General features: G+C 44.9%; 1 protein-coding gene across 8 annotated transcripts in view; it reads right to left on the reverse strand.

Annotated features, from left to right (window-relative positions):
• Positions 1-11,010: 11,010 nt before the first annotated feature.
• The window catches only part of Agbl2 (AGBL carboxypeptidase 2), a 43,801-nt gene continuing 33,095 nt past the window's right edge, over positions 11,011-21,716 (reverse strand). For 4 of the 8 annotated variants that reach the window (XM_060371421.1, XM_060371418.1, XM_060371416.1 and 1 more), the window contains 6 exons: positions 19,063-19,129; positions 18,309-18,431; positions 17,678-17,785; positions 15,201-15,287; positions 14,209-14,271; positions 11,011-11,849 (listed from right to left, as the gene is read on the reverse strand). In XM_060371421.1, the coding sequence (XP_060227404.1) occupies positions 11,676-11,849; positions 14,209-14,271; positions 15,201-15,287; positions 17,678-17,785; positions 18,309-18,431; positions 19,063-19,129 (622 nt within the window). In that variant the 3' untranslated portion in view covers positions 11,011-11,675. Of the gene's footprint in view, positions 11,850-14,208; positions 14,300-15,200; positions 15,288-17,677; positions 17,786-18,303; positions 18,432-19,062; positions 19,130-21,716 lie in introns of those variants that run through there. The other 4 variants (XM_060371422.1, XM_021640808.2, XM_060371420.1 and 1 more) reach the window with 3 other exon arrangements.

Genomic DNA, 21,716 nt, shown 5'->3' on the forward strand with positions numbered 1-21,716 from the left:
AGGAGAGAGAGACAGAGAGAGCGCTTAGGCCAAGCATGAGTTGGTTTTGTACATTTGTTTGTTTGTTTTGGCTTTTCAAGATAGGGTTGTTCTGTGTAGCCCTTGACTGTCCTGAACTTGCTTTGTAGACCAGGCTGACCTTGAACTCACTTGAGATTCGACTGTTTCTGCCCGCCCATTTGAGACGGAGTGCTTTAATTACAGGTATGTGCCACCACACCTGACTCAAAAATTCCTTCCTTCCTTCCTTCCTTCCTTCCTTCCTTCCTTCCTTCCTTCCTTCCTCCCTCCCTCCCCTCTTTCCCTCCTCCCTTCTTTTGTCTTTCATGGTAGTGGGAACTGAATTGAAGGCTTAGCTCTTAACCAGTTTTTTTGTTTGTGTGGGGGATGGGTAGAGAACAGTTTTCAGTTGTTCTTTCTCACCACTTGGGTCCTGGGCATAGAACTTGGTTGTCAGACTTCAATATGCTTTTACCTGCTGAGCCATTTTGCTGGCACTCAACCAGTTCTTTTAATAAAAAGATTGACATAAAAGTAGTTGTGAATGTAGCTCAGTGCTTGTTGCAGGATACTTGATCCCATTGTGAAACCCGAGATTGTGAATTATAAAAACCTGTTTCTAGTTGTGGTGAGGCTCAGCCCTAGCGCACGCCTTTGGTCCAAGCGCTTTCTGTACACAAGATTAACTAAAGTTAACCTTAGGTCAAGAAGTAGAGTGAGTAACCAGCTGACGGGGATTAAACAGAGACATTTGAGTTGAAAGGTTTTTAAGACATTGTGGGGAAAAAGAAAAGGCTTCTGGATTTTGGCTCTTTCCTTCCGGGATGTGCATCCAGTAGGAAGATCAGCTGGGTGCTTTCTCTGCCTCTCTGAGTTAGCAGGTTTTCACCCCAGCCTCTGGCTCTTGAGTCTTTTTTGGTAAAATCAAACGTTGGGATTTTCTTTCTCTGTAACAGTAAGTGGCAGACTGCATGCCTACTAAGTGCAAAGCCCCTATGCTCAATTCCCAGTACTGGACAAGATTCGGGAAGTTACATCTGCGATGAACATGCACAAACTTCTTTCTTGTCATTATTCCCTGGACAATATGGGACAACAACGTTTTCCATGACACTCACTTGCATTACAAACCATCAGTAAATTACAGGGGACTTAAGGTATACAGGGAGGTTACAGGCAGGTACCATACTGCATTACTGTATTACTTGGACTGTTTATAAGTGTGTATGCATGAGACCAGAAGGTGTCATATCCTCTGGAACTGGATACGGGTATTTGTGAGCTGCGTGACATAGAACTGCTGCTGGGATCTAAGTCCAAGTTTTCTATGAGGGCAGCACGTGCTCTTCACTACTGAGCCATCTCTTCAGTGCCGTATTTGTTCTCCTGTGGCTTTTTGTTTGTTTTCGTTTTTTACACTGGGGATTGAATGCAGGGCAAGCCACAGGCTCTAGCTGAGCTACCCCCAGCCTGTAACATCGTGTGTGGGTTGAGTGCGTGTATTTGTGTGTGCACTCGTATCGTATTGATGCTCGTTCAAATGCACATGGAAGCCAGAGCTCAACATTGGCTGTCTTCAGTCACTCTGTTTTATTCTTCTTCTTTTGAGACAGGTTCTCTCGCTGAACCTGTAGCTCATTTGTTCGGCTAGACTGGCTGGCTGGAGATCCCCAGAGATCATCCCGTCCCACGTCTGGACCCCTCAGCACAAGAGTTACAGATGTGCACCACTACATCTGGTTCCGACATGAGTGCAGAACATTTGCTCCAAGTCCTCATGCTTTTATGATAAGAACTTTACTGAGCCGTCTCCCCAACCTTACCCAGAAAAGTAGTTTATACGAAGGACTTGAGCACATTTGGATTCTGGAATTCACAGGGGTTTCTAAGATCAACCACCCGTAGGTACTGAGAGGCAAATGTAGAGACATCAGGTCACTGGCTCATTTCCAACCCATTCTCAAAGTGTGTGTGTGTGTGTGTGTGTGTGCGCGCGCTTCACTTCCAGAATTTTTTTTTTCACTTCCACAGTAAAAACCTTGGTCTTAATAGTAACTAACCTATTAATTTGCTCAATTATATAATAATAATAATCTAGTCATGTAATGTAATGAAGTAAAATAGTTTCTTTTTCTTTTTTTATTATTATTTTCCATTTTATTTGAGACAGGGTTTTTCTGTGTAGCCCTGGCTTTTCCTGAACTCTTTCTGTTGACCATGTGGCTTTGAATTCAGAGATTTGCTTGCCTCTACCTCCCGAGCACTGGGGGTAAAGGTGTCCATCACCATACCTGGCTAGAATAGTTTCTTATTCATTTCACCAACGTGAAACACAAGCAAACTTACCAAAGCAAGTTTAGAATCTGTCTCTATCGTCGTCCTGCTCTGGTTTCTGAGCCATTGCCACTCAGCACAGGTAAGAAAGACAGTAGCATATAGGAAGTAGGAGCTTGAAGAAAAAGGGGAGATATAAAAACTGAGGGTGTCTGAAGCAGAGGATACGTTTTAGAGCAGCAAGCAATCCATTTGTGGTGACCCTAGTACCCAGAAGGCATTTTTTTTGGCAGCCACATTGGCAGGCTAGGATAGGGGTAGAGAAGACAGATGGCTAGGATGGATGGTTGAGCCAGAGGTAGGGGGCGACCAGATGGAGCTGGTAGGAAGACAGAGGGTGAAAACACTGGAGTGCTGGCAAGAGAACGGTTGACGTCAAGGCCCATGGAGTCCAGGCTGAATGGGAAAGGAAGAGAGACCAAGAAGCTGTAAGAGGAATGAATAGAGCTTGGACAAGCTTTCCTGAAGTGACTTCTCATTGATGAACACAATGTTCTAGGAGCAGTCAGCTCAGGGTGTCTGTGAAGTGAGACGGCATATGCCAAAGAGAATCTGTACTCAGCAACCAAAGAAGCCTTGTTACACCTAGAGCTAAAATTATTGAAACCCCTGCTGGCCTGGGCTGAAGTGGGGCACTGCCTATAGCTCATGCAATATATGGCTAACAGCAAAGAGTTGTGTTCAAATGAGGGAGACTTCACAGGGACAAAGGGAGTGTTTCACCTGCAGTCACATCACTTTGAAGATTTATTTATTTTTTATTTTCATTTTCTGTGTGTTTGCATGTATGCATGTCCACATGAGTACAGATCCCAAAGAGCTGAAGTTAAAGGTAGCTATGAGCCACCATATGGATGCTGGGAATTGAGCCACAGTCCTCTGGAAGAGCAGCCAGTGCTCTTAACCACTGAGCCATCTCTCCAGCCCCTGTAGTAACTTCACTTTAAATCTCAGGAAGTCAGCCCAGTACGTGGCACAGGCCTGCAATCCCAGAAATCAATACATGGAGATAGGGGAATCAGGAGTTCAAGATCATCCTCAGCTACACAGTGATTTCAAGGCCAGCCTAGGCTAAATGAGACCTTCTTTCAAGACAAAACAGAACAAAAACCTGAAAAAAAAAATCCAAAAAGGGCAGGCGTATGCCTTAGTTGATGCGGTTTGAATGATTATGGCTCCCATAGGCTCAAGTATTTGAATGTTTGATTCCCAGCTGGTGGAAATGTCTAGGAAGGATTAGGAGGTGTGCCTTTGTTGGAGGAGGTATGTCACTGGGGGTGGGCTCAGGAGTTTCAAGACCCCACACCAGGACCAGTCTTGATCTCTTTCTCCCTTATGGTTGTGGATAAGATGAAAGCTCTCAGCTGTTGTTCCAGTATCTTGCGTGTCTGCCTGCTGCCATTCTTCCTGCCACGATAGTCATAGACTAGCTCTCTGAAACTGTAAGCAGGCCCCCAAGTAAACAAGCTGCCTTGACCACGGTGTCACCTCATAGCAACAGAACAGTAACTAAAACAGCTGAGTATGTGTCCTTCACCTAGCATGCGTGAGGCCTAGGTTCAATCCCCAGCATCAGAGAAACCTGGCTTGTTAGTGCATGCCTACTATCCCAGCCGCAGAGGCAGGAGGGTCAGGAGTTCAAGGATGGGCTAGAGACATAGCTTAGCAGTTAAGCGCTGGCTTTGAAATCAAAAGGACCAGAACTCAGATCCCAGGAGCCACAACAAGTCAGGTGTTCTGTGCACACCTGTAATTCCAACTCTGAGAAGGGTGGAGACATGATGTTTGATGGAGCTTGGCGGCTTCCAGTCTAGCAAACATTCAAGGGGAAACCCTGCCTCAAAGGAATAGGCAGCCCCTGGTCCTGGTGATGAACGTCTTTAATCGTAGCCCCTGGGAAGCAGAGGCTGGTGATCTTTGTGAGTTCAAGGCCAGTGTGGTCTATGTGTTGAGTTCCAGGCCAGATAAGTCAATATAGTATGATCCTATCTTATATAAAAAAAGCAAAAAGAAAAAAAAACCCAAGAAAACCTGGGCATGGTGGTACACGGCTGTTATCCCAGCAGGCTGGGGGGAGATATCTGTGAGTTCGAGGACAGCTAAGGCTACACAGTGAAATCCTGTCATGAAAAACTAAACAAACAAACAAACACCACCACCACCAACAAAAAGCCAGAGAGATGGCTCAGGAGTTAAACCTGATGCATTTGCAGAGATCTGGGTTCAGTTCTCACAGTGGTAGCAGGTGTGACTCCAGCTTCAGGGGTCCTGACACCCTCTTCCAGAAGCCTCAGGCACCACATGAGTGCACACACACATGCAGGCAAAATATTCATACACATAGAATAAATAAGTCTTAAAAAAAAATAGGTAGAATAGCCAGAGGCCAGCCTGCCACATGGCTGGAAGTGAAAACCACTACAATGTGCAAGTGTGTAATGAACAGAGGGGAGAGAAAGAGAAGCAGAATAGTTTAAGCATTGCGAGGCAGAACGGGAGACTCGAGGGTGCCAGAGTAACAGCCCGCACTGGCACTGAGGCCATGATGAAGTCTTGGCTGTGCTGCTGCTGAAAGCCATGTCTGGGTCTGAGTCCATGCAGCAGTAGGGGTCTGTGTCAATGTCTGTGGCTCATATTACCCCCAGAAACCATGGGGACATCCCTGGTCTGGGCTTCTCCCTGGGACCACGCTGATGTCCAAGGCTGTGCAGAGCCAGCCCTGTCCCTCACTGGCTGCAGCACTCAGGAGAGTGCCTCTCCTGGCCGCACCTCACCTGGGCAACCAGTAGAGCTGGCCCTGGTGGAAGGGGCATGGGTAAGACCGCCTGAGGACATGATGGTGGGAGAGCTGTGCCTGCGCCTCATTGGCTGCAGCACTGGGTGAGCTAGCCAGGAGAGCTTCCCCTGGTGGCGAGGGTGTGGAAGAACTGTCAGCTGACCAACTCAGTTACCACCCAGGCCCAGATCCAGCACTCTGACTCGACCTACCCCAACATCTACCTCATCCATCAACAACCGGAGCATGTGAAGGGGGCCAGTCCTGCTGACCCAAAGCCCTGGGTTCTCCATGATACAGGGCAACAACAGGCTATCCAAGAGGAGTCCTGGTGAGGATCTGTATTGATGGTGTAGCAGAACCCAGAGGCCTCAAACCAAACCAACGACTCAGACTCACCGATCTGCAAGTGAAGATGCGTGGACAAAAAGACACAATGTGAGAAACACTGAGACACACTACAGCTTCCACAGTGACAGGATTTCTGGTTTGTTTATTGTCTTTTATTTTTTAATTTTCTTTTGACGGGGAGGTTGAAAGGGCAGAGCATGGCTACAAAAGGATGGGGAGATGAGTGAGACTGGGGTACACGGTGTGAAATCCACCCAAGGGTATCTTCAAGCACCCATCGTCACACGCCCGAATCCCACCAAGCGTGTGACAGCACTCTCACACACAGACACAGAGACAGACAGGCTGGAGGCTCAGCAAGCGAGGGTCCAGAGCAATCATGCAGCTGTCCCCTTTGTTCCCCACTGCAGCCTGGAGGGCTTGGAATACGGTGGTCCCGGACTCCAAGCTGGTGACACTCCGACTGGCTTGTGTGTGCTGGTTTGTGTTTGCACGGTAGGGAAGCATAGTGTTGCGGTTCTCACAGTTCTGAAGTCAGTCACTGCTCCACAGATCCTTCCCGATGATGAAATCAGTGGGAAAAGCCCATCTTGGGTAGACAAGTGGCGGTTTGAATAAGGATGGCCCCGATAGGTTCACGTATTTGAATGCCTGGGGAGTGGCCTGAGGAGAGGTAGCCTTGCTGGACTGGGTGTGGCCACGTCTGAGAAAGTGTGTCACTGGGGGGTGGGCTTTGCGGTTTCAGAAGCCCAAGTCGGGCCCAGGGGCTTTTGCTGTCTGCCTGCTGCCTGTGGACACGGATGTGGACTCAGCTACTTTCCAGCACCATGTCCGCCTGCATGCCACCATGCTTTCTGCCATGGTGACAAATCTCTCAACTGTAATCAAGCCCCAATTAAATGCCTTTCTTTTCAAGAGTTGCCATGCCTCAAACTCTTTAAGTTCGAGGCCAGCCTGGTCTACAGAGTGAGTTCCAGGATAGCCCAGGCTACACTACACAGAGAACTCCTACCCCTACACACACACACCAAAAAAAAAAAAAAAAAAAAAAGAAAGAAAGAAGAATTGCCCAAGGTCATGTGGTCATGGTGTCTCTTCACAGCAACAGAACACTGACTAAGACAACACGTCAAATGAGAATTGGAATTTTCAGGAGTGTCTGTCACAGGTTCAACATCTTTTATCTGAAATGCTCAGGATCAGAACATTTTTTATTTTGGACTTTAGGATCTTAGAAATTTTGCACACATGCAATGAAATGTCTTAGGGAAGGAACCCAAGTCTAAACACAAAATTCATTAGTGTCTCATATATACTTTGGACACATAGCCAGAAGGTAATTTGACACATAATTTTCTTCATGTAACGTGGTTTGAAGGAGTTGGAGGGATGGCTCAGTGGTTAAGAGTGCTGGCTGCTCTTCCAGAGGACCCAGGTTTGGTTCCTAGCACTGGTGGCTTACAAACATATGTAACTCCAGTTCCAGAGTGTCTTTGGGCTGCTGTGGGCACCTGCATGCACAGGCATGTTTTTTAAAAACATGTTTTCTGATGATCATCCTTACATCCTCATGCTTGTAAGGCAGGTACTCTAACAACTGAAAAAGGCCATCTCAGCCCTTTTTCTGAATTCCTTGGCAATCTTTTACTTCTACTACCACTCCCAGACCCACCCTGTCACTCTCTGACAGGGTCTTGCTATGTAACCAAGGCTAGTCTGAAACTCTGTATGTAGCTCAGGTTGGCCTGCAGCTAACTGTTCTCTTGTGTCCATCTTCTAATCCAGTATTATAGATGTAGAACACCACATTTGGGTTGTCAATTATTAAATGATCATTATCAGGATGTGAAGGAGTACCAGGCTTTGCCATGGTGGATTTGTCAGTCAACATATACATGCCTCTGTGAACCTGATTTCACGTGAAAGTTTGGTTTATATAGATCACATGACAACTGCACAGAGCCTCGGTGGAATCCACTTACCATGGAAAATAGATCCCAGGTTTTTTTTATACTTGCTGAAGCAGCTTCAGGGTAAAGAAATGAGTATAAAGATGTTGGATTTTGGCTAGCACTAAGAGAGATAATCTTGGGCTAGAGAGATGGCTCAGAGGTTAAGAGCAGTGCTTACTCTTCCAGAGGTCCTGAGTTCAATTCCCAGCAACCACATGGTGGTTCACAGCCGTCAATAATGAGATCTGGTGCTTTCTTCTGGCATACAGGTGTACATGAAGGCAGAACATTGTTTACATAATAAAAAAACAAAACAAAACCCCACAGATGATCTTGCCTTTGCAGGAATACTTCACTAAGAAATGAACAGAACTTGGGCAGTAGTGGTGCATGCCTTTTATCCCAGCACTTGGGAGGCAAAGGCAGGTGGATCTCTGAGAGTTTGAGGCCAGCAAGAGTGAGTTGCAAGATAGCAAGGACTACATAGAGAAGCCTTGTCTCAAACAAACAAACAAACAAACAAAAAAACAACAAAAAAAAAAAAAGGAAAAGGAAAAAGAAAGAAAAGAAATGAACAAAAACATCCCTGGTCAAATTTAATACAATTAAACTGAGCCTATACACTTTTTAAATTGTATTGAAATAAGGTCTCATGCAGCTTATGAGACCTTGAGCTCACTATGTAGCTGAGATTGGACTTCAACTCTTTTTTTTATTTCAATTCTTTTATTATTATTAACTTTTATTTTTTTATATTAATCACAGGTTATTTACTTTGTATCCCAGCCGTAGCCTCCTCCTTCATTCCCTCCCTAATTTGAATTCTTGATCCTCCTGCCTCTACATCCCAAGTGCTAGGATGGATGGCAGGCCTGCACCATCACATTCAGCTCTGTCTTCATACTTTAAAGGACAGAGTAGGCTTTGTAGCTTAAAAGGGATCTGGGGAAGAAGTTGCCAAGTCTCTGACCTGGAAACATCTCTGCTATTCTAGATAATGAAGCCAGAATTAGTGTGAGAACAGCTTGGAGAACTTGAAGTTAGCATTTCTGTTTCTGCAGAGAAGAGCATTTTGTGTGACATTTCTCCCATTTCTCCACCAAGCATTGGGAACTTTGTTCCAGTGTGGCAGTGTCCATGGTATTTGGAGGTGTGACTCTGGTAGGTGACTGGGTCAGGAGGGTGAATGGGTTCATGGGTTAATGAACTGATTAGCAAAGGAGGGCTTTGTAGAAAATCAAGATCTCCCTGGCTCATGTGTTCTGAGCAATGAGGGGAAGGTTTTGATTGCCATGAGACTCAGTGTTGTCTCCAGCAAAAAGCATTTAATGAATTTAAATGCTTTACCTTGGGATTTCTAATCGTGAGAAATGTGTTTTGCGCTAGACATGCTGGCTCAGGTCTATAAACGAAGAGCTCCCAAGGTACAGGCACGAGGGCCAGAAATTCAAGGTTATCTTCAATACACAAACGTGAACTCAGGCCAGCCCCAGCTGCCTAAGATCTTCTCAACACCTATGCCCTCAAATGAGCTTCCTTTATTCATCAACTCCATTTCCTGCACTCGGTTACAGCATCATAAAATGGACTCGGATGTCTTGGACAAAATTTTGTGACAATATCACTACAGCTAGTGGTCATGGGAGTTTCTGCATCGTCAGATATCCGGTAGTTCTCCAAAATTCTTACGCAATCCCTGCCTCCAATATAGGGTTTGATATATAGTCTAGGTTGGCCTTGGATTTTTGACGCTGTGCCTCAGCTTCTAGAGTGCTGGGTTACCGAGCATGCACCACAGGCGGCTCAAGTGACTGTGCTTTGACTGTTGTGCTGCTTAGTGTTCCGTTAACTTGACACAAGCAGATGAAACCCTAACCGAGACAATGCCTCCCTAAGAAAAATGTCTGTGGGCAAGTTTGCGAGGGCAGTTTCATGATTAATGACTGATGTGGGTGGCTCCAGCCCACTCTAGGTGGGGCCATTCAAAGGCAGATGGTTTGGGGCTGTCGGCTCCTGCAGCTAAGTTTCTGCTCCTGCTCCTGCTCCTGCCATGACTTTCTTCGGTGATGGACTTTGGAAGCAACTTACTGGAACTTATAAACCAACTAAGCCCTTCCCCCACCCTCCAAGTTGCTTTTAGTCATGGCGCTTATCACAGCAAGAGAAAGCAAGTTAGGACAAATGCCAAAAGGAGGGGAAAAAAATCACATGGGATTTTTGTTCTCTAATAGCTTCTGTATCTATACAGTTTCTATTCTACCAACAGAGTTTCTGTTGCAACAAAAACTCAGTCATTGTCCGTTGTTTGTTTTCTGAGACAGGGTCTCTCTGTGTAGCCCTGGCTGTCCTGGACAGCTTTCTAGACCAGGCTGGCCTCGAACTCACAGAGATCCACCTGTCTCTGTCTCCTGAGTGCTGGGATCACAGGTGTGTACCACCACGCCTGGCATTTCAGGAGCTGTGATCAGGCCAGGTATAGTGGCACATGTGTGTTATCCCAATACTTGGGAGGTGGAGGAAGGAGGATCAGGAGTCAAAGGTCACCCCCCTTAACTACATAATGAGTTTGAGTGCAGCCTGTACATGACAGCCTGTTTAAAAAAAAAAAAAAAAAAGCGGAAGACAAGCAAGAGCTGTGGTTACCTCACCTCTCCAAATCCAGAAAAGGGGGCTGGTGAGATGGCTCCCCAATAGCTTGAGGGCAACCACTGCCAGGCCTGGCAATGCGAATTCGATTTCTAGGATTCCACATGGTGAAAGGAGAAGACCAGCTCCCATGAGTCCTCCATTAACTTCCAATGCGCACTGTGCATGCACGTGCTCAGACACGTACACATTAAGTTAAAAACAAACAGAAAAGGGTATGCTGCCACCAGATGGTAATAGTACCCCCACGAGCCATGCATCCCCAAGAGGAAGGCTTTTTAAAAAGGACTGGGGATAGGTTCTCCACATGCACACGTATGTGAACATGTATACGTACAGGCATGCACGTGTATGAACATGGACAGGCACACAAAACACACATACGTGAACATGTAGAACACCTACAACATACATGAAGATGTGCACACACGTGAACACATACATTCATACATGAACATGTACCCACGCATACATGAACACATACACACACAAATGAAAAATATGCTACGAAACTTTCAATTTAATGTGACAAAATAAAATAAAAGTAGGAGTTGGCCTACACAAGCAGAAGTATTTTCTCTCTAGTTTCCTTTCTTCTTGTTGAGTCTGAGTCTCACTCAGGAACTCACAGCAATTCCCCTGTCTCAAGTGCTGGACTTACACATGAGCCACCGTACCCACCTTGGATTAACTTTTATGTACAAGGTCTTACTTTGTAACCCTGGCTGGCCTAGAATTTGGGATGTAGAACAGCCCGGCCTTGAACTCCCAAGTGCTAGGATTATAGGCAGGAGCCTCCATGCCCACTTGAGTGACTCTTCTTTAATGTGACTCTGAATTCTGACATGAATAGCTGGAAGACTGTGCTTGGTGCTCATGAGGGATCACAGAAAATAAAGGGCTGATCTTTTCACATTGGATCATGTAGTAAAACAGTCAAGGAAAACTAACTCAAGAGAACAATTTTTAATTATTGAATTAAAAATTTACATAACCTTGTTGAACATAATATATGGAACATGAAATTCACATGTAACTTTTTTTTCTATGTAAGAATATCTCCCTTTGGGCAAACTTGTCACACCACAATCTGACTGGTAATTCACCATTTGGAAACTTTGGCACAGGACTTTTCACATGGCACATTCCCAAGACATGTTTAAAATGGTTTGATCTTTTAAAAACTGATTTGTATCTAACTTTAGAGATTGGTTAAAATGAGGTATACTGTGCTGAAATACATGCTTCAGCTTTCAATGAAGGCTTTTCGATACATCAAAATATAATGTCATTTTAGGGAAAAATTACTGAATTCATGAGGTATGCATCTGAGAATATGTGCAGAGTGGAAGGAAGTAGAGTCCAAGTCAGTGTGTGGGGCGCGTACGACACGCTACATCATAAACATTTCCATTCCAGTCACAGATTTCCACCTTAGAAAGTACAATCCACAACCTTTTCAAGAGAGCTTGAGACAGAGCTCAAGGTAAAGCGCTTGCGCAGTGTGCTCAGTGCCACAGATTTGGTCCCCAGCATTGCATACAAAACCAAACCAAACCAATAAGCTTCCCCAGAACCTCTGGAGGAAACACCTGTGTGTCATGGCAAAAGCACACCTATGGGAATGAGTATACGTGCAAGGATGGGTGTACCACCATAGTGGCATGGTCCTTCCTTGCGGCAGGGCATCTAGTCCTAGACCAGTTTGGTTTCACATCTGGAGCTGGCCCTAGGCTGGAGTTTGTGCTTCTCTTTGGAGAGCATGATGCTGGGAAGCCTGGCTTCTTGCTCTGCACGAACAAGACAAAAGAGTTGAATTCACTTTCTGCTGCAATGTCTAAGTTATCCTTAGGCTTGAGGTTGGCCTCACCAGATAGGAACTAGAAATATTTGCATTTTCTCCCCAAACACCAAAATGGCTGACAGTGTTGCAGGGCAGAGGTGAGTCAAATATTTGATCAAGTTTCTTAGCCAAGCAGAGGACAATGGGCAACACTGCCATTGATCTGGGAAGTAGAAGGAGTGCTTTTTATGAGCTGCCCACCAACATTACACAAAGAAAGAGAAACTTAGTGTGTCAAAAGGGCTGCCCACCTTTCCAGCTCTGACATCTGACATGCTTTGCTACAGGCTAATCAGCATGTTTTAGTTGTACATATGGTTTTGTAATGTATAGGCTTGAAGTGATGGATGCTGAATGAGGGAGGAGGACAAGCTCCTTACTTGCTAGCCTGCTACAACTCTTACTTTATTACCCACTAAAAAGTACGATTTTTGAAGTCTTTTCTGTAAAAGCTATTTTATCCATAATAAAACAAAAATAAAACAAGTGCTTTTACTGTGTGTTTTTATGTGCACCAGAAGGTGTCAGATCTCCTGGCATAGAATGGATGGCTGTGAGCCTCCGTGTGGGTACTGGGAACAGAACTCAGGTCCTCTGGAAGAGCTGTAAATGCTCTTAACTGCTGAGCCATCTCTTTACTCTCTGTCTCTGTCTGTCTGTCTGTCTCTCTCTCTCTGTCTCTCTCTCTCTCTCTCTATATATATATATGTATATATAAAAGCTTAAGGCTGCTGGCCTTTTGCTGGGGCAGTCTCTCAGCTAGCTTCCAACTTAATCTGACTCCTCTGCCCTTGCATCTCTACATGGTTCTCACTGCTGGCTTTCCAACTCCATCAAGTCTCCCTTCTGCTTCCTTCTCTGTTCTGGAACTTACTCTGTAGACCAGGGTCACCTCAAACTCACAGAGATCTGCCTATGTCTACCTCCTAGGTGCTGAGACTAAAGGCATGTGCCACTCTGCCCAGGTTCCATAATTATTATTTTTGAAACAAGGTCTTGGATGTTGTCATGGCTGGCCTCAAAATCATTGCCTGGCCCCAAGCTTATGATCCTTCTGCCTCAACCTTCAGTTTCATTTAAATGTCCCTTAGCCGTGCTCTTCAGTTGGTACTACTCCATGGTAATCATGTGTCACTCGTCCTCGAGGATTTTATCTTTAGGAGTCTCACAATGACAGGTCCTCCAGAAGACTCTGATAGGTAAATGAGAACATCTACACAAGAATTAACCTATGCAAGACCTATATAAAACATCAGAGACTTCATGGTGGGAAGACTTCACATGGTTCACTGTATAGGCAACTTACCTCAGCTAATGTAGAGGTTTTCAACTTTGTTCTACCCAGACACATGTGAGGGATATCCTACTGGCACACCCAGGGCCCAAAGCCTAAGCCATTTTTCTCCTTTTCTGAGACAGGGTCTCACTAGTACAGCTGCCTTAGCCTCCAAAGTGGCTAGAATTCCAGGTGGGCCCCACCACATACAGCTAACCCAGGGTTATTCGGAAGGAGCCTCATTAGTTGTTGCGGTCACTAAGTGCAAATGGGTGTGAGATGTGTTATTAGAAGGACATGTTATAATTAATTCTCTTGCTTTACAAAGGTAAAAACTTGGAGAGCTGGAGAGATGGCTCAGTGGTTAAGAGCAGTGGCTGCTCCTCCAGAGGTCCTGAGTTCAATTCCCAGTAACCACATGTGGCTCACAACCATCTACACTGGGATCTGATGCTCTCTGTTGGCATGCAGGTGTATATGCAGACAGAGCATTCTATTACATTAAATAAATAAATACATCTTAAAAACACCCTACCACTATGGTTTGAACATGGTCCATCTGCTCTGAATCTCACGTGGTGGTATGGGAGGTAGGGCCTGAAGAGCTCATTCAGAAATTTTAATTCTTACAGAGCTGGGCTATTTTGAGGGGCTGTATTAATTACTAGAAAAAAATGTTATATAGTAAGGCCACTCTGCCAAGGCATGGTGGCACACACCTTTAATCCCAGTACTTGGGAGGCAAAGGCAGGCAGATTTCTAATCCAGCCTGGTCTACGTAGTGAGTTCTAGGACAGCCAGGGATATGTAGAAAGACCTTGTGTCAAAAAAACAAAACAAAACAAAACAAAACAAAACAAAACAAAACAAAACTGAGGCTGTTCCTTGTAGTCTGATCCTTCTGCATACGGCCTCTTATTCTTGTAGTATGTTCTGAAGCAGCACAAGGCATCAAAAGGATTCTTGGACTCTAATCTCCAGAAACATGAGCTAAGTAAATACCCTTCCAGCCAGGCATGGTGGTACATACCTGTAATCCCAGCTCTTGGGGAGCAGAGGCAGGCAGATTCTGTGAGTTCCAGGTCAACCTGGTCTACAAAGAAAGTCCAGGACAGGCAAATCTACACAGAGAAACTCTGTCTCAAAAAAACAAAAATAAAAAACAAAACAAAACAGAAAACAAATTCCTTTCCTTTATAAATTACCTAGCCTCAGGCATTCTGTTACAGCAACATAAAATGGACAAGTCATTTATATTTATATACTTCAGTTTTGAGTGATCATTGTTAATGCTGGCCATACATGCCAACCGTGACATGACATGATGACATCACAAGACATTAACATTCCATACCTACCATCAACTTCAACTGACATACTTCCATGGATCTTCAAAATGATGGCAGCCTAATAGATACTAGTTGAGATTAAACTCTTTTTTTTTTAATAACTTTTTTTTTTTAACAAATAGATCATTTTTTATTTTGTCTTTTCCTTTTTTTTTTTTTTTTTTTTCCAGAGCTGAGGACTTAACCCAGGGCCTTGTGCTTGCTAGGCAAGTGCTCTACCACTGAGCTAAATCCCCAACCCGAGATTAAACTCTTGATATCCAGATTTTGGCTCTGTGTGAGCCGGCTCTAATCCTGTCCTATCTTGAGGGCTGTGCCAAGGTGGTTTGAGCCTGAGGGTACAAACTACCCTGGATGCTCACCAGAGCAGAACAAATCTGAGGAGGTGACAGTGTGGACAACAGCACCGCTCATCCAAATCACACAATATGTGTGAAGATTAATTAAGCTGGGCGTGGCGGTGCACATTTATAATTTTGGCACTTGGGACGCAGAGGCAGGAAGATGGTTGGAAGTCTCCATGAAGCCAGCCAGGTCTATATAGTGAGTTTCAGGCTAGCAGAGGCTATATAGCAAGAACCTGTCACAAACAAAACAACACACAGACAAAACAAAACAAGAACGTTGACTAAGATTAACTGCTGGCATGTGTATGTACAAACGAGGCGAGTACCTGAATTTTTTCTTTACTCTTAGGTAGAACCAGGCTGCTCATTGTTGGATCCACGGAGGTGTCTTTGTTTCTTCCACTTAACTGTGTCTAAAATAAATGAATACATCCTCGATAAGTTCTCCTTGTGAGCATTTCGGGTATATCGACTACACAGTTTTCACTCATGCATACTGGTTGAGGAGGATAACCCAAAGGGGAAGGCAAAACACACAGGAGCAGCAGCTCGGAAGGGCAGGACGGATGTTTATTCAGTACCCCTACGGGCCTGGGGCTGCCCAGTGTCCCATCTGGTGCTAATGACGCAGGCATTAGCATCGCAGACGCTGTGCTCCCGGCTGAGCAGCTCATGCAATAGAGGATTCTCAGAAATGCTTAGGAACACAAGTGTTGTGGATTTCAGGTTTGTTTGTTTGTTTGTTTGTTTTTCCTGAAACATGTGCATATACATAACAAGATATCTTATAGATGGGAGCCTGGTGTAAACGTAAAATTTACTGAGTTTCAGATGTGCACTTACATACAGGGCCTGCTAATGTATGGACGTGTTGTGTGTGTAAGTGTAGTGCATGTTAGTGTGTGTCGGCCAGGGTGACATCAGGTGTAGAGTTTCGTTCTAAACCTGGAGTTCATCAACTTACTAGACTGGCCAGCCAGGCCCCGGCACCTTCCTGTCTCTGCCTCCTCTGCTGAGATTACATCGTAAACTGCCACACCTGACTTTACGTTGGTAGTAAGGGCTCATGCTCAGGTCCTCACGTCTCCTCAGCAAGCTCCCACCCATTGAGCCAAACCTTGTCTAAAGATAATTTTACATAATAAAAACGTATTGTTATTACTGTGTTGGTGTGTGTGTGTGTGTGTGTGTGTGTGTGTGTGTGTGTGTAAGTGGGCAACTGTCTGCACGGCACATGTGTGGAGGTCAGAAACAACCCGTGGGAGTTGTTTCTTTCCTTCTACTGTGAACTCTGGAAATCAAATTTAGGTTGCAAGTTTGAGCAGCAAATGTCTTTATTCACTGAGTCAACTCACTGACTTTTATATGACGCTTGTTAGTACGTTTTTTGTTTTTTTTTTAATGAAACCGGTTTCATGGTACGGAATTTTCCAATTTCAGAGTCACGTCTCTCAAACTGTTTCAGATTTAGGGGCTGGAGTGGGGCTGGAATTTGAACAGACTTGAAAGCTTGTGGTCTTGGCACATGTATTAGACATTCAGTAGTCCTTAGTGTTGGTCCGAGGTGGTTGCACTCTGTGGGGTTTCCCCAGGGTGGTGCAGTTGGACTCACTGGACTTGCTGTATTCTTGTTAACCACAGAGAAGCGTTCTATATGAGGAAGGCTCATTTTCTTTCTATCCAGTCGACTCAGAACCAGCCACTATTGTATCAAAACCTGTGAGGTATGTGTATGTGAGTGTATGTGTGTGTGTGTGTGTGTGTATGTGAGTGACTGTGTATATGTTTGCATATGTATCTATCTGTATAAGTGTGTATGTATGTATGTATGTATGTGTTAGTGTATGCCATGTGCCTGTGAAGGCCAGAAAAGGCAATATGTATGTATACGTGTATGTATAAGTGTATATACAGGTGCCTGTGGAGGGCAGAAGAGGCAACAGATCCTTTGGAGATGGAGTTACAGACAGTTGGGAGCCACCTGATGTGGGTGCTAGGAACTGAAATCAGATCCTCTGCAAGAACACAAGCACCCTTAACTGCTGAGCCATCTTTCCAGGATCTTTTCTTCCATATTTTGAGAAGCGTCTTTCTAAGGCACCCAGACTTGCCTTAAACTTGTGGTCCTTCTTTCTTAAGTCTCTCCATGAGCTGTTATTACAGGCCTATGTCACTATGCCTGGTTCAAGAAACATTTTTTAAAGCACTGCTGAGAACTGAACTCAGAGCCTTGCACACACAAGGCAAGTTTCCTACCACTGAGCCATAAACTTTTTCTCTGAAATCTACATTTTTTCCCCTCTTGGTACTAGATCTCAAGTGGATCTCCTTGGTCTCCTTGCTTCTACTTCCTAAGTGCTCAGATTACAGGTGTGTGCCAACATATCCAATGAGAATCAGGATTTCAGCTGTAAGATTCTAAAGCACTGAAAGCTGTCTGGGCGCCTCCTCTCCGTGTATCTTTCTCTGCAGCACCTGAGATCTCAGGAAAAGATGGCGTCTTGTTTCCTGCTGCACTGTCAGTGTCCAGTAAAGGACCCATCATACCATAGGCAGTCTGTTAATGTGTGGGTATATGTATGAATGCATGGCTGGATAAGTAAAGTAGCCTCCTCTCATGCTCTTCATATAAAATCACAAATCATCAATATTTGATATAAGATTTCAGTTTTTAATCCAAAACAATGTTAGCATCATCTTCATCCCCAGGTAACATAATGGCTACTGCATCCTTCACTTAGCAGGACTGATATGCTAATTGGAGAAATCAGAGAACCTGTGACAAAGAGTCAAGCAAAAATACCTCATTGAGCCTTGGCTTTTCACTTCTCATTATTGAAGAACTAGAATTCTGTGGACTTTTCAAAAAAGTAGATTTCTTGTGCAGAGTAGAAGCAAATCTTGGCCTTCCCTGCAAAGATTGAGTGAAAAGTTTTTCAGTTGATCCTCATCTACCCAATTCACCCACCAGTGAATTTTCAAGAAGTGCTCTTGAAAGCACTTCTCTCTACAGAAAGCACAGAGTCCAGGCAGGGTGGCTTTGGTGACTATTACCATACTACCATACCATATTCCCAGACTCCAAAAAAGGGGGGAGAGGCGTCCCCTCCTGACCCTCATCTCAACCACCCGGCCACGCTAGCTGAACTCTAGCTAGCACTCCCCAGCTCCCACCTCTTTCTCGTGCGAACTCAGTTTTAGTCGTAACCTGGACCTGCTGTGTCTGAGTGAAGGATAGGAGAAGACCTGTGGGATAAGGCTGCAATCTGCTCAGACACATCAGAAGACCTGAGGAAGGGCTCTGACCTCCAAACAGAAAGCACCTCCCCTTCCCACCACCCCTTCTGGTTGGGAATAAACTCTAGCCCTGTCTCCTGCCTCGGCCATGGAGCACCGCTGACAAACGGCAGAAGTGGGCAGCAGAGATGGCTTACTGGGGCATCTTCTGTTAACTTTAACTCCCGCATCAAATAACTTTTCTGGTACTGCTCATTTCGCTGTTTTCTAGTCTGGAGTCTCTTCTTTTTTGGTTTCTTTAACACCATCTTCTGATTCAGCTGTTCCAGAAACGACAGAGAAACTGGTCAGAGGGGGTGGCTGAGTTATGCTCATCATAACTCACATGGCAGTTTTCATGTAATAGTGAGCAGGTGGTAGCCCACGTGTGGAGAGCGAGTCAACAGTTCAACCAGCTTCTGTCCAGGGGCTGTTCCCTATTAAACGCACCTGACTCCCACCAATATAGATTGCTACCAAAGGGCACCTGGATCAATGCCCAAAAGTCCGTGATTTACAACACAAGACCAGGTGGCCTATGGTAACAAGGTCAGGTCCAGACCTCTCTGATCACTGACACGTGGCCAAAATATTCAGCCTGATGTTACTCTAAAGAAGCTCCAGAGGTTAAGCAAGAAGCACATAAAGGACACAGCAAAACACTCCAGGGCAGGGTGACCAGCTTGGGCACAACACTAATTTTCTGTTTGACTCACTGGTAACTGAAACCAGGAACTCACTCGTCCTTAGCAAGTGCTTGCGGCATCCCCGGGACCAGTGCTGCTGTATTTTCTGAAGATTCTAGGACCGTTGGAACAGTTCCCCTATTATCTAGTGTTACGATGTTTTAAGGTTGTTTTCTTTTCTTTTTTTGAATGTTTTGGATGCGGACAAGAATCAGTGCACTCTCACCTCATCTGCTATGCCTAGTAGATGAACAGGAAGACCATCCGAGAGGGAGCTGTCGGAACCACTCGTGCTAGTTCCAAAAGGGGAAAAGAAGAAGACGACGACAACAGCTGTTATTAAGGAGGCAGTGGCTCTGTACTCAGGAGTTTACAATCAGCAGAAGCAAAGACTGGCAGATGGGCAAAGGTGCCCTGGTGGAGGGCAAGTGAGACCACGGGACACACAGTGTGCAGCCCTAGAGAATGTGATTTCCCTGAAAGCAGAGGCTTTCTCTTCTTTGTTTCTTTTGAGCTGACACTAACTTCCAAAAGCCAGCATTCTACCAATTACTCTGGGAAAACGTGCTGAATGTATAAATACATAAACGTGACAAATAATCAGCAGGCTAAACACCATGAAAATGACTGCGAGAACTTCTAGGCAAGCCAGGCGCATTGGCACGCGCCTGCAATCCCAGCACTCTGAAAGGCAAAGACAGATGGATCTTTGTGAGTTCGAGGCCAGCCTGGTCTACAAAGTGAGTCTAGGACAGTCAGGGTTATACAGAGAAACCCTGTCTCAATTGGAAAAAAACAAAACAAAACAAAACAAAACAAAAACAAATAAACAAAAAGAACTTTTAGGCAGGTGTAGTGGTGCACAGCTGTAAGTCAGCATGCAGGACACTGAAGCAGGAGAAATGCTGGGTCCAACCTGGGCTACTGTTACACCTGTCTCAATAAAGAAAACAAGCTGGATGTGGCGGTGTGTCTCTCTAACTAAAAACACTCTGGAGGCAGGGGCAAGGGGATTTCTCTGGATTTGAGGCCAGCCTTGTTTACATAGTGAATTCCAGGCCAGTCAGGTCTACTTTGTGAGACTCTGTCTAAAAACAAACAAACAATAAACAAACACACATAAAAGGAAGGAAAGAAAGAAGAAAGGAAGTTAGGAAGGAAGGAAGAGACAAAAACATTTGAGGGGTCTGGAGAGGTGGTTCAGGTATCGAGACCACGGTCTGCTCTTTCAGTGGACCCTAGTTCCGTTCCCAGTGCCCACATGATGGCTCACGACTTTCTATCATTCAGTCCAGAGAGTTCTATGCCCTCCTTTGACCTCTATGGTCACTGCATGAATGTGATGCACATACATACATGAAGGCAAAGTACATATCCACATAAAATAAAATAAAAAAGTCTTAAAATGTTTTGTTTGTTTAAGGGGAAGGGGCTAAAGACTGATTCCAGAGGCTTACACATGCCGAGCAGTTCTTTGCCAGCGAGTTACATCACTGGCCCTGGACTACTACTGTTAATTATTTCAATTCTTCATTCACAACTTCTGGATATAAATACAGACTAATCTAAAATCTTCCTCCACAAACTCTCTTTTGCCCTTTCTTGCAAGGACTAGAAAGAAAGAATGGGGACTCAGTTAAACTTTTCATTGCATCACATGGGTTTATCTCTTCCTGAAATATGTGGTGGAGTAGATCTGAGAATTACACTATATAACAAAGGCTCCAAAAAGTGCCTTCAGGGCCAATGGAATGGCTTAGTAGGTAAAAGTGCTTGATGACATGAGTTCAGCTCCCAGAAACAACAGCGGAAAGAGACAACGTGCTCCTGAGAGCGATCCTCTTATCTACATACACACACACACACACACACACACACACACACACACACACATACACACTCCTGGACCCCTAATAATAGTAGTAGTAATAATAATAATAATAATAATAATAATGTATATCAGATACAAAACTCAGATTTCACAGGGGAAAAAACTAGCATTTCAAACCACCTGCCCAGCCCTTCAATCCATTTTGCTCTGTCCCCTCAGTGTGCAATGAGCAGACCCAGCAAAGCCCAGCAGAAAGACATTCCTGTCATCTGTGATTTAATTTCCAATATGCTGTTTTCAAAGGCTTCTCCAGTCAAAAGGAAGCCTTCGAGGCTGCCAGACGATAGGCTCCGTAGTCCCTTTGATAACAGACTACTTCAGCAAATGGTATATCAAGGCGTTAGTTGTAGCATGCCCCAGAAAATGTCAACCGTGTGTGCACACAGGGCAAACTCACCATTACCAGCTTGATTTTATGTGCGCTTGTGAGAACGGACAGGTAAGCCCCCGGGAGGCTTGTGACATCTGACTTTCTGGTAGAGAAGGTAGCCAAGTGTTGCTTCCATTTCTTAGCTAAATACGGCAGTGTTTCTGCTGAGTCAGCTATAGTGTAGAGCCTGGCTATCTCTGCAATTGGTTGTCTTGGGCTCTATGTGAGCTGACACACACAAGGCATTTTGTTTTTCAGGCTGCAGAGAAAGGCTAGTGCAGTGGGCCGAAGGAGAATGGGAAGGGTAATGAGTTAATCGGGCACCCTGCCTCGTCTTATGGTCTGGTTTACATTTTGGACAGAAACATTTGTGAGCCTGGGCCAGAAGAACTGCTTAGGGCCAGTTCTCAAAGTGCTACCTAACGTGGATGGAACAGCCACACCCTTCCAACTGTCTTGCAAAGATGGACGACTCCAAGCCTAGCCCTGCAGGCTTTGAAGAATTATAGGGCAGCCAGAGGCAACTTGGCCAGTAAGCTGGAGTAAGGGTGTTATTCTTGCACATGAAAAAAGCAAACATAAAGTTGGAAGGGAAAAATACTAGTGGGAAGAAGGAAGG

This window comes from Meriones unguiculatus, chromosome 18 (genome assembly GCF_030254825.1).
Source record: "Meriones unguiculatus strain TT.TT164.6M chromosome 18, Bangor_MerUng_6.1, whole genome shotgun sequence".
Classification (NCBI taxonomy): Eukaryota; Metazoa; Chordata; class Mammalia; order Rodentia; family Muridae; genus Meriones; species Meriones unguiculatus.